The sequence below is a fragment of the Falco biarmicus genome, chromosome 6 (genome assembly GCF_023638135.1).
Source record: "Falco biarmicus isolate bFalBia1 chromosome 6, bFalBia1.pri, whole genome shotgun sequence".
NCBI lineage: Eukaryota > Metazoa > Chordata > Aves > Falconiformes > Falconidae > Falco > Falco biarmicus.
In genome coordinates this window covers 88,686,521-88,705,119 of record NC_079293.1, presented here as the reverse complement: position 1 = coordinate 88,705,119, position 18,599 = coordinate 88,686,521, and the positions used below count along the sequence as shown (strand labels likewise).

General features: G+C 49.6%; 1 protein-coding gene across 2 annotated transcripts in view; it reads right to left on the bottom strand.

Annotated features, from left to right (window-relative positions):
• SPRED2 (sprouty related EVH1 domain containing 2) overlaps positions 1 to 18,383 on the bottom strand; it is a 65,309-nt gene extending 46,926 nt beyond the window's left edge. The window contains exon 1 of one of the 2 annotated variants that reach the window (XM_056343633.1): positions 18,205 to 18,383. In XM_056343633.1, coding sequence (XP_056199608.1) covers positions 18,205 to 18,251 — 47 coding nt within the window. In that variant the 5' untranslated portion in view covers positions 18,252 to 18,383. Of the gene's footprint in view, positions 1 to 13,559; positions 13,950 to 18,204 lie in introns of those variants that run through there. The other variant, XM_056343636.1, reaches the window with a different exon arrangement.
• Between the last annotated feature and the right edge of the window lie 216 nt (positions 18,384 to 18,599).

Genomic DNA, 18,599 nt, shown 5'->3' with positions numbered 1-18,599 from the left:
ATTTTGCTGTTGCATTTCCACCCCACAGCCACAGGACAAAGGCACTCCCTCCAGTAAGTGTTTCGCTCGATTTACTGTAATACTTGGTATTAACAGAGTACTTGTTGGAAACAAAGAGTTTTGCCACAAATGAGCTATCAAGAAAAGCTGTTCTGGTTGGGTTTTGCTCAAACAAAAATAAAACTGCCCCCGCCATGAATTACGGTCCCTCCAAGCAGGCAGTGGGGATGCGCTGGGGACAACCACCCCCTATGCAGCGACCTGGTGGCACAGGATTTGCAGACCACTGCAAGCCACCAAAGCTGAGCAGAGACCAACGCTTTGTCCAGAGGCACCAACCTTCCTTGCTATCCCGAAAACGTCTCCTGCCAGCTCGTGGTGGCATTGCAAGGAGCCCTCGGACTCGTGTCACATCTTATACATACATTGCCTTACTCAAGTGAGTCAAGCTGAGGCACAGCGCTGCCCAGGGGTCTTCTGCTGTTAAAGGAGGTGGCAAGAGTAGGCGACAGGGACACCACATCAAACTGTCCTCATCATCCAAGAACCTTTTGAAGCAACTCCTCCACTTCTGTCTTGCAAAAGCCTGCAAAAAATGCAGATCTTTCCCACGGCAGCCCATGCTACACACATGTACTGAATGCCACCCCTAAGAGCTGAATCCAGCTCACACCTGTCTGCAGAATCCCCAGGGCACAGAAAGCCATCGGTGCAGGAATTCAGTTTAACTTAACCTGAAAAAAGAGCTTAAATATTTATGCTTCTACTAAGTTCTCATCACTTCGCTCTTTAGTGCCATTATTAGTTGAATTATTTTTGTCCACTGGAAGTGATCCATGTGGACTAGGGCATTCATCAGTTAGGAAATATAATTAAATTTCCACGTTAGTTACCATACGTTAGTTAACTATGGGGTACGGGGTGAGGGAAAGATCTACATTAAAAAAACCCAAGTGCAATACCATCAACCCAGCTCGGATTTGACTTCTACCACAACTGCAACGTAGCTATGTGTACACTTACTTCATGGAACATTTGTATAAATATTTAAAAATCTATATATTGTATCAAATAGTAAGCATTTGCTATTGGACTGACACAGAATATACCAAGCCACATTTTTTCCTGTTTTTAAACATATCAGCTAGGGCAGTGACCAACTCTTAACAGCACGATCAATTAAATTGCAGTAAAACCAGGGAAGCCAAGATCTGACTCTGAAACAATGTACAGATTTCAGTTCACACAAATTATTCCTGTCCAGAGAAACACTGCTACAGCAGCACAGAGTGCATCACCACGCTTCCCGATGACGAGGGACAAGCAAAGGTCTGTGCTCAAAAGCTCACCTGAGCCAGCCTGGCCAGCTTGTGGGTCCCTGCCTTATGCCAATCCACATCCCCTTTCCAAGCGATTACTCACATTAAAATCCTGCTGAATTGCTGCACATCCAAGCAGACCAGCTGTTAATATTTTCTAATTCTTGTTCTTGTCTCCCACGTGTATTAGCGTACCAGGCTTTGATGCGCTGAAATTTTTAACACCACCTCATAGCTCCTCGTGTTAAGTGACGGCATTGGTAATTAAACAACTTGCATCAATTACAAGGAGAAATTGAAATAATAATAACCGACACAGACAGAGCCCTTGAGCACTGGCTTCTAGGAAATCGCTATCAAGAGCACCGTTACAGTTCACGCTCTCCGGCTAATTAAGTGATTGAGGCAGCAGTGAAATGCTGCACCCGCACATGGTGCTCGCCAAAGCTCCCCATGCTTTGCACCCTGACATGTCACTCCAAAATGTAATTTCAACCCTGAAATGCCACCCAGGTATTCCAGCTTCATCCCTGTTTTGCTCTAGATTAAGGGATGAGCTACCAAAACAAACAAACAAACAAACAAAAAAAAACCCAAACAAAAAAAGACAATACTTCCACAAAAATACCAAACTTTGATATACCAAACACTGATTCCTGCCATTACAGTAGTTCATCAAGTGAGAGCCAATTAGCAAAATACAACAGGCTATTTCCCTCCATCATCTGCCCAGAGAGACTTTCAGAAGTCACAGCTTGGCTCTTCAAGCCCTCTTCTTCAATGCATATGAAAATACCACAAAGTAACAAAAAAAGCACAATAAATGATGGGTGCTTCATCCAAAGCAGCCTGCCAAGCGCTGGCCGCCGTGGCTGCGGAGCACGCGGTGCGCCGGGACAGCTGTACGCCAGCTGATGCCGAAGGCCTTGGACATTTCATCTGGGGCATCTTGTGGCTTCTTGGCTTCGTGCAGCATGGGGCGGTTTTGCCTTTTCCACTAAATCAACCAGAGTTTGAGGTCCATGGGTACTTCAGCAGGTCAGAGATGCATGCCGATGACAACAGAAATAAAATAAAAAATAGTAATTAAAAAAAATCATAATAGAGAAAAAAATATCCATGGCACTTGACTGTGGACTCTTCCTGCCAACCAAGGTAGCAATGGGAAAGGCTGGGCTCTGGTGCCAGGGACCTCGGACGCCCATCATGCCTATGATGACCAGCTGTTGCCAGTATGGAGGATGGTACGAGGACAATTCCAAAAATCCCACTCCTGGATAGTGCTCGGGACTTCCTCGTGACCCTCTGCCAAGCAAGCAGCACTGCGAGCTCACAGCAGCTCCTCGCCTGCTCTCCCGAAACGCTGCTGTGAAATGGGCACGGACGGCTCTGACGAGCCCGGCGGCGCCCACACCATCTCCACATCGCAGATTTTATTAACTTTAACTTGCTAATAGCCCGCAACACAAAAACCCACATCCACAGGCTGCTGAAGGTGCTATAGCCCATTTAGATTTGTAGGGCTAAAATTAAGCTTTTCCTTTGATACAAAGTAATTTTCGGTCGGTGCCCTGGTGCTTGTTCAGGCAGGCTTTCTATTCACCTGGGGCAAGCACGCTCTTCAAGCTTAATTAGGTCATATCCCAGTCTAAAGAATTTAACAGTTAATTGAAACATCACGCCTAGCTACGGTGCCCTCTGCATATCTCTCATGTGCTTCAATGTAGTGGAAGTCCAAGGGTGGGAGAGCAGCTTGGGGTGGGGAGAAGCCTGAATTTTAGCCAAAAGGAAGAACACGTTCAGCACACTGCCTGGGCTAAAGTCATCACAATAAAAATCCACTCTGCCACAATCCCGCTCCATGACACCGGCAGACTCATTTATACGCGATCCGTAACACTGAGGAGTGCTGAACGGCAAAAAGCATTCACAAAACTGGAGCCATCGCCACAGGTAACGAAAGCCGAGGCCATGAAAGCCTGCGTGATGCTCGACGCTGCCGTGCACATCCACACCGACCCGCCGAAGGAGCCCGCTGCAACCGGAGGCACGGCCTTGCAGGGACTGCCGGCTGTCTTCCAGCTACCTCCCGGTCACTGAACACATGGGAAATATCTTCTTAAATACATAATTATATATTGCTTATTTATGACTTAGGTATTACTTATTATATATGAACTCAAATAATAAGTTTCTCGCAAGCTTACATATCCCTGTGCCAGGTCGTTGTGTGTTTTTGTACAAAAATCCCACAAAGAGCAATCTAAGAAAGACTTTTTCCACGTCCGCCTGCGCCCGTTTGATCGGAGGGAAGACTGTCACCGTCTTCTGACCTTTACAACAAGGCACTCTTGACAGAAATAAGGCCATCCCGCAGAGGGAAGTTACCACATCCAGAAGCAAATATTTTCCTTAAGCACAAAAGCTAGTATATTTAGCATTTTAATTAGATCATGAATGACAAAGTCGTATTCCTGCAAAAAAAGTTCCAGTATTTGAGATGTTCCAAAATAAAATGAATACACAGAGGCTGGATTTTAGCCTTTTAGGTATTTCCTTCCCCGTATTTAAGGTCTACAGTTTTCAGAAGTTAAATATAATATAGCAAGAAGGTGCACAAGCTGTCAACAGGCACAACCATTGCAAATTCTCTTACTCCACCAAGCACAGAGACCCTCGCACCGCAGCACCCACCCTCCTGCAGGGCAGCACCTTCCAGCCAGCCACATCTCCCCCTCTCCCCAGTCTGAAGTTTTCTCTAGGTTCTGAAAATTTACCTCTGCTGGGAAGGGAGTTTCTCAATCCTCTTTTATGAATTATGCAGCAAGAGACACCTGAACAAGGTGCTCAGCCAGGCACGCTCCTATCGGAGCCATCCAAGGAAAACCCTGCCTGGTTTTCTGCCAACTCACTGAGCCAGGGAGCTGCAAGGGCGGGCAATCTATAGGTAGAAACTTCCTGGAGCTTATGTTACGCATCCTCTAGAAGTGGATTTTAAAACTTCTGGAGGTTTTTGGGTTTTTTTTTCTGTCCACAATTTGAAGCTAAACATCACATCAGCAAAACATGCCAATGGATTACTTCCTGTCATTAAGACTTACCATTTTCAAGCAGCTTGCAAAGCATGATGTAACAGGAAAATTTACCTATGGATTGAAGAAAACCTTTCTGCATTTTCTGTCCTTGTGGCAAGAGACCTTGAGGACAGCTTTAGGCACCAGACAGTTCTCTGCCGACACACTACCACTTCTGTAAAACACAGCACGGTTCCCTTTGCACCGCGGGCTTCCACGCCGCGTGCCTTCCCTCGCCAACCGCAGCCGGCCGTCACGCCTCGGCCGCCTCTCCCGGGCTATTTACTCAGGGCTGGGTACGGCCAGGAATTCCTCTGCCTAACAAGACATACAAATGTGCTTTTATACAGTGCGTTTCGACACTGGAAAGTGCTCTCAAGGAGTTTCCCTTTCCTGTCCTGAGGACCTGGTTTCACTCAGAAGTTCAGGGAGCAGAAGTTTCTTGCTGACCAAAGTCACATGCAGAAGCAGAGGAAAGGGTGCTGAGCATTTACTCCTTCCACCTAAGGGAACAGCAGCTCAAAAGAGCAGTTGGGTATTAAGTTGTTGGGAGCCTTTTTCAATTAAAGAATGTGCAAAACCAAAAGCATCCCTCTCTCTTGGGCTATTTTGCAAAGAGAGGGGCTTGGCATGACCTGGCGCTCCCCACTGCCTCATGGAAGGAAGCAGAGTAGGGTGTTCTGCAAATATCACGGCAACGGAACACTGCACCGAGCAAACACATACAACTACTCTCGTCGTACCTCTGGAGTCACCTGAAGCAGCATCACTATGCACAGGCATCATACACCTGGGTGCCATCAAGCGATGAGGATGAACCTAGGGCACGCACACTTGAGCCAGCAGTTGGGGTTGCAGCCAAGAACACGTCCCCTGCCACCCTGCCGTGCTGCTGGGCAGCTGCACTCTGCCACAAGCCAGAAAGTAAAACGTGGTAGGAGGCTTAATGGGCAAGAAAAAGCATCAGGTGCTCTGTAGCTGATGAGAAACGTGCCGCTGAACGATCAGCCCAGGAAGATGCACGCTACCTGACACTGGAAGACACCGTCTGCAGGCACAGAGACGGTTCCCTTCTGCCCATCTAGGAAAAATAACACTCGCCACCCTCCCGTTCCCCTCAGAGCTGGATCATGGGCGATGCAGCTGGCCCATGGTCACCTCATGGCAGTTTATAAAACCACAAATAGGAATGAATCAGTACTTTTTCTGCTGACCCATCACCCATTAAGTCAACAGGTTTTCTCTGCCATCCCGTCCTTCCCTTCTCCCCCCGCCACCCCCATTACACACAGGGACGTTGACTTCCACATACGCTGCAAAAAAATAACAATCCCATACTAACTATTCTCCAAAGCAAGGTTAGTAGCTATTTACCAAGTATTTTCTAACACATCCTAATATCTGGACTGCCACTTTTATAAAAAACGAGAGAGGATGAGATGGATCTCTCTGACACCAGGTTCGGAGCCAACCTCTTCCAGGTGTGGGCAGAAGTCAGAGCAAGTCCTTCCTTAAAACACATCTAGGGAAGCACCGCTCGCAGTCCAGTATTTTCAGCGTTCAGACTCCTGTGGAACCGCAACCTGGTAACACGTTTTGTGAAAAATTATCCCTCCTATCTATTCCTGCAGCAGAGAGGAAGCACAAGGGGGAAACAGCCTAGTAATACTTAACTGGTTTTTCTTGACACAAAGTTCGCACAAAAGGCATGCATTTTGCTGAAATTTCAGAATTCAAGTGCTTTCTACTAAGAGCAAAGGACACATTTTCCTCTCTATCAATTCACCCCAAAATCAACACACAAACCTTAGATACATTTGTAACCCGAAGAGAACGGATTTGCAGAAGCACGTAGAGTCATTTTATTGCTGAAATCGCTGCAGAACTTGGAATGCATTTTGTCCAACAGAGGCAAACCCAAAGCAGTAAGAGCTGTCCTGCTTACCGCTATTCCCCTTCGGGTTTTGTTTCTTTAAGTCAGCACTGAGAAAGCAAATTAAGCTTCCAATTCTCAGATCCTATAATCACATCAGTTACGTGGCACCAACTCCAGAAGTTTATATATTTTCTTTTTAAAACATGAATGGGAAAGTGTATACAAACACCCTTCTTTCCGCATCCCTTCCTTCCCATAAGGAGAAGTGTTTGTTTTTTTATTTGACCTTATGAAAGGTTGGGGAAGCTATTCCACCAATACTCTGATAAAGGTAGCCCACGCTTCCTTAGAGATATAGTAAAAGGAAAGAGTAAAAAAAAATAATAAAAAAAATCACCCACTTGAACACCCCCACCAGCCACAAAGCTGCTCGAAAATATTTTAATGACTTTTGGACAGAACAGCCAATTGTATCAACGAATTAACTCTGTTTAAAATACACCTAGAACTTTCCTGAACAAGAAAATATAGAGGTACATGGATGCAGAGGCACTGAGCACCACACAATTTCAGCGCTCCATTGCCAAACCCTCACATCCTAGATAAAAATGCCTTAGACAGGGCCTTTTCTGTTTCCATTTATAGATCATTACTATCACCATTTCTAAAATAATCCATGTGGCTGCTAACTTTAGGGACCAGTCTTTTCTGTTGTTTATGGGGGGTTGGGGGGGGGGGGGGGGGGGAGGGGGGAGCTTTTCCGCATGCCCTGAAAATTTATTTCAGGGATCTCGTATAAAGGCACGCATATAGAACCAAACCAAATGAGTGGTTGGTGGCAGACTTCGTTAAGCTGTAATTTTTTTTCATTCACAGACTGTGATTTCGAAGGGCTCCTTAACCGCTCGCGGGGGGATCAGCATGGCCGAGGCCAACAGGGCACCAACCGCTAGCTCCACACCCGGAAACTGGGAGACCCCAGCGAGATCTTGGCTTCGTGTGGAAACATAAGCATTTTTGGGACCAAATAATAGAACTGGGAGAGAAGCAAGATTTTAAATGTGCAAAACCATCAGAGAAGTTGGGTAAAAAAATAAAATAAAATCACTGTATATAAAATATAAACACTTTCACACTGTCCAGCCCAGCATCGTGCAGGACGGCAATCCCAAAACCAACAAACTCTTTGGGAGTTCAACCCAAGGCATCAAAATAAGCCTGTTTCTGCCTCCTCTGTATCTGCTGTCTGTTAATCATTTCTACACAAACATAAAAGCACAACTTTCAGGTGGGGGAAGATCCCACATGGACATCAAATCAAATGGACACAAACACCCGCCCTCCTCCTGCCCCTGCCCATCCCCACCAAGCCACGCCAAAGGACTTTAACCAAAGCTGATCACTTTGCCAGGTGAACTGACACCTGGGAACGTTTGTGACTTCTGGGTAAGAGCGAGGGAGTCACGGGCTTTTTAGTAACTGATAAAAGCACAGAGAGACCTGAGGAACAGCTAAAAAAAGTTGGTATTTATCACATAATTTGTGTTAGGAACCACTGTAAAAAGCCACATTGCTGACCTGCTGAGATCTTCCAAACCAGTGTATGCATAGAGATGGGGGAAATGGTTTATTTGGGCTCAAAGGCTCTTCCTGGAGGATGCAAGGGTGTTTCTAGAACTTGCTGACTGCATTGGTCAGACCGTGCTCTCCGTACGCCCCGGCTCCTGCCCACGCCAGCCTGCCTGTCCGCGGTACTTAGAGCCAGTGCTGCAGGAGAACGGAGGCTGTGGATGCCTTACGAGAAGCTCCACAGATCAGCGGGACGGAGCTCCAGGTCACTAAGGTAGGCAAGACACAGGGAAGTCGCAGCTCTTCTTGATGTGTTTTTCCCTAGAAAAATCTGCAAGTTATCCTTGCTGTTTGGGTTTCTAACTGCATCTTTGAAATGCATTTAGTCCTCTTTCTCCCCGCTCTTCAATCACCCTGCCTTTAATTTTTTTATTTATTGTTTTTAACCAAGCTATCTAACACTCTGCATTGCACTTCCTTCAGGCAACAAGCAGCAGCTCATCTCCAGCGTTGCTTACTAACCTTCCAGCCACTCAACATTCAGGCTCTCGTGCAGAATTACAATACCAAAACGCTAAACACTTGCATGGGGGAAAAAAGAAAAAAACAAAACAACCAGCAATTTTTTCTCTTAAGCAGCTTGAGTGGTTTAATTGTACTGCAGCCTTTTTTTCTTAATTTTTAAATACAAAAACCAAGCTCTGCACTAAGTTTTTCGCCCAAGTTCAACTGAACATCAGACGCCGTTCTAAAAGCACAAGGTCATTCAAGCAGTGCAAGTATCAGAATTATTATTTTACAAAACTCTACACCACTTCCTAACTTTTATCTTTACAGCCACCAAACTGCATACATCCAGTAACAACACATAAAGCAATGACGGGCTGCAACCAGCTTAACACCTCCCATGCCAAGTTTCAGTCAAGGATGAATTATGTTGGCAGCACTATACATCTCCAGCGATAAAAGTTTTTGCTGTAATTAAAGAAAGAAAAAAAAAAAGAGCATGCTCTGCTGAAGTACCAGTGACTTTTCTGTAATTTATATACACACACTTCAAATACACAGAGCATAACAAGCTCTGAAATACAGGGATTTACGCTGCGTCTAACAGGGGTGGCGGTACCCTGGCTCTCCATCCCCAGCAAGGCAGTAGGGGTTTTAATAAAAGTTAAAAAAAGCACCAAAGAACATCAAAACTGAAAAAAAGTACCAGTGCTAAGGAATCGGGCACCTTGGGCTTTAGGAAAAGTGATCAAATAAGGTGGCTGCATTGCCAAAACCGTGAAGAGGCTAGCAGGAGCCAGGTCTAGCTCCCACTTTCAGCAACGTGCTCTCCCATGCAGCTCTTCAACCGTCGACCTGGCAGCTGAGGGTGCATTTCTCAGCTTGCCAGCATCGCAAAGACCCACCACACTGAGCACCTAGGGCAAAATGGGGCCCTCACCTCCCCACTGTGCTGCTAGACTGCCGTCCTTACACCCCCAGCCATGCAGGATGGACAAACGATGGAGAGATGCAAAGGTCCAAGCGTTACAGGAATCGTGCTACTGAACAACTAAATTCAACAGCTGAAAAATCTCCGAGCGTGCTTTGAATTAGCCCGGGTGACGCTTTCAGATCTCTGCACCATTTTTAAGAACCAGACTGTAAATAGCACACAGCCCCAGAGCCAGAAGCGCTGCAGCACCGGCCCAGTCTACTCGCCAGCTCCGCTGATGCCTTCCAGCAGCTCTTTACACCATCCCTTTGATTTCTGGAAAACAAACCAACAGTAACTCTCCAGTATTAACACCTGGACACTTTTTCTTTTCTCAGCCCTCTGAGATCTCACGAAGATCCCACTAACAACCACGCACCTCCTGGCACCACAGCCCAGAGGCAGGGTGATGGGCTGCAGGGGAGGAAGGATCCGCATGATGAGCCGCCCAGGCTGCTGTTCGCTACCAGGGCACAAACCCAGGTATTCCCCCCGTCCCCCCAGCCTCATTTCCTCCAAACTCCAGGCAAAGCAAACGCTTCCCTATATGCTGCAACTTGAAGCATCAGTAACCTTCTATCAGCTTGCTCCCTCGTAAAACCACGCAAACAGCCAGCTCGCCTTCCAAAGCGCTCAGAAACCCAGGCGGGAGTGTTTGGACATGTCAGCGGAAGAAATGCAGCGAGCAGAGGTGAGCTGAGCTCTCAGCTTTCAGCAAGCCCAAGTGTGTGACTTGGGGAGAGGGGCGAGCACCACGGGTATCTTTTTGGGCAGCATCCCCCTCACCGCAGGGACCTGCTCAGGGTGGTACATCCCCTGCTCAGGGTGGTACAGGTAAGGAGTCATTTCAGCTGCTGAAAAATTAGCATTGCCTGTATTTAAAAAGGGAAGACACCCTGCCGCCCAGATAGAGATACACTTTATATACTATAGATAGGCGATGGGAGGAGAGCCTTCTTTCACCTCATGTTCCCCCCTCCTGAAAAATGCTTTCCACCACCAGTATGTGAATTAATAAATAAATAAAAAGCATTAAGTGGTCTAGCGACTCAAAAAGAAAAAAAAAAAAAAGAATCACACAGAACTGCTTTAGCTCAGATGCTAATTGCTGCTAGTGGCATCAACTAATCCTAAGCATGGACTTGATTCCTATAAAACCACATCATTTAAGAAATGTTGTCTTTCCGCAGGCAAGGGGAGGACCAGGAAGGAGCTGGTAGGCGAGACCGTGGTGCTGCAACATGCTCCGGTGTATAGGGAAGAAGGTCTGTGATTTCCCACAGGTTTTGAAACCCTGCTGTGCAAACACCTTCAGTGTATTCCAGCTCTTGCAAAGGAAACTAACTTGCTCCTAACTACTCACCCAACAGGCAAGCAACATTAAACATTTTAACATGCAGTACAGGGAGGGAAGCTGCCCAGTTTTCAGACCCACTTTTAACTCGCAAAAAAATGAAGCAATGGGACTATCCCAACAGGACGTCTCTATAATGCAATTTAAAAAAAAAAAGAAAAATCAGATCTAAGCGTTTCCAGACCTCCTCAGGACTCGAGTGCATGTGCAGAACACGCTCCTGTCCTTGCACGGCAGCACAGGTCCTTACAAGCTGAGAGACATGTTTCCCATACACTAGATCAAAAGACACTATCAGGTTTTACAACACATCTCCCAGCGCCATCGATGCGAGTCTCGCAACAAGCAACAGCAGAAGTGTAACGGCGACCAACTCAACTTTCCTCTTACAAAAAAGGGGGGAAGTGGTCGTTGCCAGCAAGAGACACACACTTTTGTTCCAAGAGGAAGAGACGTACACAGGTAACGAGTCCTAACGTTACTTTTGAAAGACCATTTAATACACGTGCAAACAAAAAAAATCCATTTAATTGTTTAAGTAGCTCACTGACAATGCTCTCTGATGTGCATTTCGCCTTGTTTCTGTAGCATCTTGGACAAAAAGCACTAGCTAGCCAGGAACGAGCTCCACACAATAGCCTTTAGACCAAAAATGCTTTTCTACTTGCTAGGAATCACTGTCAAGGTCCAAGCGCTTTGTGGAGATGGGCAACTCCACAATCTCACTTTTGAAACCACAATGGATAGGGAAATCAAGGGTTTTTTGTTAGAAAGCCCTGTAACCTTTCCTCCCCACGCCTGCCAGAAAGAAGTTTCCTTCCTAGCTGGAACAGCCATCAGCTATCGTGCTCAGCTGATAAGACTCAAAATCTCTCCTCCGACTACAGCACATGTAGGAGTTGAGAACAAAGGGGAGGGGGGGGGGAAGTAATGTTAAAACCCCAAAACATAGTCCTTGAAGTGTGAGCTGCAAGCAAAGCAAGTCAAAGAAGAAGGTTACTCTAAGAGCCTAAGAACAAGCAGACCAGAGACCAAAACCAATAATAATATAGGTTAAAACTTCCTTAGACCTACTGCAACAGACAGGTAGGACCTGCCGGCTGTTGGCAGAAAGGTCTTCAACAGCCCCAGAAGCATGCTTTGTAGTGCTGCTTCTGACAAAACGCAGCTTACTTTTAAGGTGAAGCATCTACTTCTACCGCACGAAGCTCCAGCTGCCACCTCAGGTGCACATGACGGGAGACCACCTTCCCCTGCCACCAGGGAGAAAACACTGCCCGCGGGGCTCGGCTCGCAGTCCTGCTTACAGACGAGAGCGACATGTGAAGGAATAGAAAGAAAATAAGCAAGAGGCAAAAAACCCCCACAACTGAAGAGTGCAGGGGAAAGGAAATGAAAGAGCGTAAAACAAGAAGCGAAACAGAGAAAGTGGGCAGGAAAGTGCAGAAACGCAGCAGAAGGGAAGAGCCCCTCGCCGGCTCCGCGCAGAGCGGCTCCCAAGCTCAGCCGCAGGCAAAGCTGCGGCTCCTGTGGCACAGAGCCGGCTGGCAGGCAGCGGGGCAAGCCCGCTTCCCTGGATGCTGCAGGGACGGGGCAGGGGAGGGAGGAACCAGCAGCGACTTCTGCTTGAGGGACAGCGATGAGACAGTGCAAAGACATCTGCCCAGACTTAAAGCAGATGACCTTCCTCTGCCCAGCCAACATTTGTTTGACATCAGGCTGGAGTAGGAAAAGAGGTGAGTAGCATCACTGGGGTGTCTGCCGGTACCAACACCAACAGTCGCACCAATATAATAAAAAACTCCAAAAATGACTGTGCCAGCGGGCAGAAGTGAAGTATTTGGGCACGGCTTTGCTAGTCTTGCTGCATTACCAGGGCTGTCCCCTCGCCCTGGTTCTATTTCTGCAAGCCAGCAGCCTTGACTTACCAAGCAGAGGGGACCAGCAGCCACCCTTGCCACACGAGGGAACAAAACATGAGAAACTGTGCGGGCAAACCCAACCTTTGTTCCGAAATGCCGATGCAAACCCAAAGGTGGGGGTTAGGCGCAAACGGAAGGCATCCAGGCAGCGGCCGGTGCAGCCCCGCTGCATTTCTCTGCCACTTCAGAAGGCCAGGTTTTCAGTACTGAGCAACCACCAGAAAAATAAATGATTAAAGGAAATCTGACAAGGAAAGGGGGTGGATGTGGGTAAGGAAAAGGGAAGGAAGGAAAAGAAAACTCACAGAATCTCGCCAGAAAACGAATAGGCAAGAACAAAAAACCCTCACACCCAACAAAAAAACCCCAAAACACCACCAAAAAAAAAAAGAGCATTAAAACCCATCAGCTGCGTTCACCCACGGGCAAGGTGGGGAGGGTCAGTGTGAGCAAGGCACTGGGCGATGCTGCAGTCCCTGCTCGCTGGCAGGCTTGGAGAAGACCTCCCTTACCAGCGCCAGGATCTACGTGACAACAGCTTCTCACTTGCTTTTGGTAGTTCACAGAAACAGGGACCGCTGCAGCCCGCATCTGCTGTCAGTCAACTCCACAGTCTATTTGTGCCTTTTTTAGTCAACCGACCTTTTTTTTTATTATTATTTCTGCTTAAATTTCTGCACTGCTTCAGAAGCGTAAGTCTTCCAAAAATCAAATGCTCCACTTAGCCAAGAGGGCATATATCAAAAACACCGTCTCCAGGGCTGTTCTTTTCGTTTCACTGATCCCTGTGACCTCTCTACTCCTGCAGATCTCTGGCAAGAATGATTAACTTCTACCATTAAAAAAAAAGGGAGGTGGGTGGGAAGAAAAAAGCAAAACAAAACCTATTTTTGAATGAATTTGTTGTAGGGAGCAGCTCCTACAGCCGAAGCTGCTCTTAACAGCAGAGAAAGCAAGAGGTGCACCTTTGCCAGCGAGCCACAAGATCTCAACTTCTGCAGAACCAGGGCGTTGCCATTCAATGGGCTGGATCGACACACGACATCGCCTGGGTCGGGATGTGGCTGATTGCCCGCACCCTTTCAGCACTCAAGCTTCCCAAGCATATCTCTCCCAGGTTTAGGATCTCTGGAGGATCATTTATTCTTATTCTGCTGGAAGGAAGGAAATTGAATGTATCGATTACTTGAGCATGCCAGAAAGTGTAAGAAAGCAAAAAGAGGGATTGAAACCAATAGCTAAGTTGTGTCTCATTCCCCAGCTCCTACTTTCCAGCCCAGGTCCAGAAGAGCAAGGACAATTGCCATCATCTCCCTGCAGTTTGGTGGCCAAGAGGAAACAATTCTGTGGTTGAAATCCAGAAAACTGAGTCCACATTAAGAGCCAGCCCTGCCGCACAGTGTACTTTTGTTTGCAGCCTCGGGATTTAATTAAACAGGCAGATAAAGCCTACCTTTTAACCCACGCTCCAGGGTGCACCCCAGCAAGATGAAAAAAAAAAAGGCTTTAAAAAACAGGTCGAAGATGATCCTGTTGCTGGTGCGGCATCTGCCCCATGCGCGGGCACCATCCCACCGCCGCCGTCCCACCATGCTTCTTGCTGAGGGGGAACCTCACCAAAAAAAAACCCCTTGCTTTCTGGCATGAAGGGGGTTTGTTCAGGTTTCTCCTCTTCATTGCAGGATCAGGGTTATCCGAGGGCTGCCAGCGGCCACAGCGTGGACTAACGTGCCAGGAAATGCAAGTCTGGCGCTCTCCCACTTGTGGCAACCCTCTTCCCACAGGTCTCCCTTCCAGTCGCCCACCCAAATGCCCTGTCTGTACACCTTCCACCTTCAGCTCCTTTCCAAGACAGAAGCAGAAAGGGTCAGTCAATCCCTTTCCCCATCACCCCTCCTTCATCCAACAGAGCTATTATTCCCTTATAAACAGCAACTTCTCCCAGTAACCAAACAAAGCGGCTAGTTACATGTTGTATTTTAAACAGGCATGTTTTCAGGCCAAGAAATAGAGTTATATTTTGGCAATCCTTCATTTCCTGTCCTAGTTGGGAGCAATAATGTCATGACACATGGCGTGTCCCATGCCTTCCTCCCCAGCTTAAGCTCACAGCAGAAAAAAAAAAATAATCTAGTGGAATGAACCGCTTATGACACTTACAGAAAAATCATTGGTATTGGGCAAAAGCATGGTGAAAATGAAGAAAAAATAATTGGGTTTTTTTTCAGCATAAAGGGCAAACTGTAATATTGACAGAGTTGGTATCCAGAGCAAGCATCGCTGGTCGCTGCTCAGTGACAGAGGGACATGAGATTTTTGGGACTGGTGAAAGGATGAGCGGGAGTGAATCAAGTTTAATTTTCTTTCCCTGGACTGGGGAAAAAAAAAGCATCCGCTCGATTCCACGCCACATTTTGCTGTCCTGTACAACACCACAGCAACCCCCTACACAGCCCCAGACATATCCCACTTAACCCAGCTCATTATAAACCTCCAGGGACCGGTCCCACTGGCAGACACCAGGCAGGCGCGCTGCGGGCTCGCTGGAATCAGCGCAGTGTGAGCGGCGGGGATGCTTGGGGGACACTTGGGGGATGCAGCCGCTGTCTGGCTCGGGCAGGGCATCGCGCTTCATCCCCAGCAGCGAAAGGCTTCGGACCAACACTTCCTCGTTCTCTGACCTTTTCCATTTAATTACTTCCTGTGACTTTCTTGGAACCGTGCGGCGGAACGAGCAGGCGGCAGCCTCCGGGCATAACCCAATTTTCTCTCAGCGTTCGGCTCCATCCTCCTACTTCCAAGTGAGATGACGGCGGCAGCCCACCCAGGCGCTGCCCCTCTCCGGGCGCTGCCAGACGCTCTCCCATCGCTCACGCTCTGCGCTGTAGCTTCGTGCCTCCCATTTCTTACTGGGCGTCCCCGCTTTGCCCCTGCCCTGCAACGTGCGAAGGCGCAGCACAGCAGGGATGGGGATGGGGGAAATAAAGGCTGAGATGCAGAAAGAGGCGCTCGGTTTGCAATGACAAATTGACCTCTAAGTATCGATCTGAAATGGTGCAGTCAGGAAGGGACCAATGAGTTTCCAGCATCCTAAGCCCTATTTTCCTCCCCTCCTTGGTTTTATAAATTGTTTTAAAACTCAAAAAATCTTATTGAGCTGTTCTCAAGGAATTAATTTAAAAAAAAAATTAACAAAAGCCCCAAACACCCAAAACAGGGAGGGGGAAGATCCTCATAATTTCCTTGAGGAGGGTTATTTTAACGTGCATCCTGACAGTGGTCCGTTTTTTTTGTAATCTGGCTGTTAACATTTGCTCACAGTGCACTCAGTGAAACGAGAATAGCTATGCAAATTAAAGCCAGATATCTAGGGCAAATAGCATGCTATACTACCATTGTTCTGACAGCTTGAGAAAACTTATCAGGCGAGCCTGTCCTTATTTCTTTTAACACCATATATATTGAAGAAGGAGAAAAAAAAGAAAAAAAATCAAATCACTTCACCCACCACTGAAATGAAAAACAACCCATGAGTCACCGGCTTCAGCGACGCTATCAATCAATGCAAGGTTGGAAGCTGAGAGCTTACAGAGGAAACCATCGCTTACCTAAAACACCTCCCCGGGCCCTGCGCAGCGAAGGCCCGGACTCAACTGCGACAAGCCCAGCCTGCAACTGCCCAGACGGCTGCAGGGACGCGCACCGGGGTAAGGACCGCAGGACATCATCCTACCCTGACAGCCAACACACCCAGATGCCAAGAGCTAACACCAACCTGGGAAGCGGGTTGGGTACCAGCTCCCCATGGCCACCAGCGCTCCCCAGCTCCCAGTGACCAAAGCACAACATTGCTGGGTTAACTGGTGACCTCAGGAGAGGCGGCACAACCTGAGAGCCGCCCTCCCCGGCTCAGGCAGGAGGCGCACAAAACCCATTTAGCCAAAGCATCCCTCGGCATGGCAGCGTGATGGCACGTGGAAGAAGAATTTACTCCAAACCAAACTGCAGCTACAATTAAGGGGAAAAAAACCCCAACGATCGGAGCCAAGCACTCGCTGATTTACATTGACACTCACCTCCGCACCGAGCCCTGCAGGAAAATGCATTGGGAGCAACATCTCCTGCAAGACAACGGCTGGTGAGCATCAGCTTTCACCCACCGAACCAGGCTGGGCTCACCACGGCGCTCTCGGAGCCCAGACAGGGACCCACCTCACCTCCTCTTGTCCAATTTGAGAAACTAAACCAACGAAACCCAACCCAGAACCGGCGGGTTTTTATTGGAAACGAGTTGGCCACTTTTTTCCAGCCTGCTAGGTCATGGCAATCCATGAGAGAGAAACTCAACTTCTTTCATGTTTTTGGAAGAACCATACCAACTTCAAAATAACCACAATTTCAGAAGCTACATATACACACATATTTATAGTCTCTTCATTAAGAGGTGCCAATTTACCAATCCCTCCCAACGCACGCGTCGCAGGCAGGAGCCATTTCCTTCACATCTCCCCAGCAAATCGCCTTAAAATAAGTCCGATGTTACGACGGTGTACGCACCGCGCATTCCGCCAATTATTTTTTTGGCCTCTCAAACCGAGCCGAAAAATTGCACAATTCCGACGCCGCTTTATAAGCCCTGAGAGCAGTCATTTTACCGCGCGGTACATCCTATGGCGCTTGGCACAAAACCAGTCCTGCACGCGAGTCAGCTATATATTTTTTTTTGGGGGGGGGGGGGGGGAGGGGACGGGGGACACGACACACTGTCAGAAGGCAGGAGGAGGTAGCCAGGAGCAGCAGCTGGGCCAGCACAGCTTGCAAAAGGTTCTGTAATTTTGCTGTGACAGATGGAAGTTTTATTTTGGGGAACAAAATTTAGAAGGGGAAAAAAATAATAAAAAAAGTATCAGGCCTTTTCCAAGGCTCGGTGCGGCTTGGGGGGATATGTGTGGGGAGGGTGTGGGAGCGCTGGGGTGGCCGGGGGGGGGGGGGGGGGGGGGCGGCTGCCCCCCGAGGACACAGGCGGAACGCGGGGGGGGGGGGGCGGTGAATGGGGAGGCCGCCGGTGACCGGGTTTATGAATGCGGCGTCATGTGACGGCGCGGGCCGCCCTCCTATTCACAAAACCGGGGCGGGGATCCGCGACATCCCCCCCCCTCCGCTTCCCGACCCCCCCCCCCCCCCCCCCCCCGCCCCTCACCCAGCCCCGGGAGTGCGGGGCGGGGGAATTAAGGCGCACCAGCGCATCGCCTCCCCCACGGCACCCCACTCCCCCTCCAACCGCCCCGACTCCCCCCAGCCGGGGCGCGGGGAGGCGGCGGGGGGGGGCTGGTGCGGGGGTGCCCCCCCCGCAGGTCCCCGCGCCTCCCGGGGGTTTTTATGAATGAAAAGGCGGTATGCAAATGAGCGCGGCCCGGGGGGGAGCGCGAAATGGCGGATGCGCGGGCGGGCAGCGCGCACACGTACGCGCGTGTCCGCGTCCCTCCGCCCGCCCGCGAGCCGGGGGGGGGGGCGAGGGGTCCGCACCGGCTCCCACCGGAGCAACAAAGCGGGGGACGCGCGCCCGTCCCCCTCCCCGCCCGCCCGCCCGCCGCCCCCGGCCCCGCTCACTCATCAGGGAAGGCTTCCTCGGTCATCTTCTCCCCGTCTAGGCTCATCCCTCGCCGCGGGCGGCCGGGCTGCGCCTCCGCATCTTCCCGGGCTTCACATGGCGGGGGAGGCCGCGGCTGGCGGCCGCGCCGGGCCCGACGGCGCGGGAGCGCGGGCGGCGGCGGGGGGGGGGCAGGGGGGTGGGACGGGAGGGGGGGGGGGCTACGGCCGCGCTGGGCGGCGGGCAGCGGCGGCCGGGGGCGGAGGAGGAGGAGGGGAGGCGGCGGGCAGCGCGCCGCGGGGGCGCGGCGGGGCGCGGCGGCGGCGGCGGCGGCGCGGGGTCCGGGCCCGGGGGAGCGGCGCAGCGCCCGGGGGCAGGCGGCGGCGCCGGGCCAGCCCCATGGCCGCGCTCACGC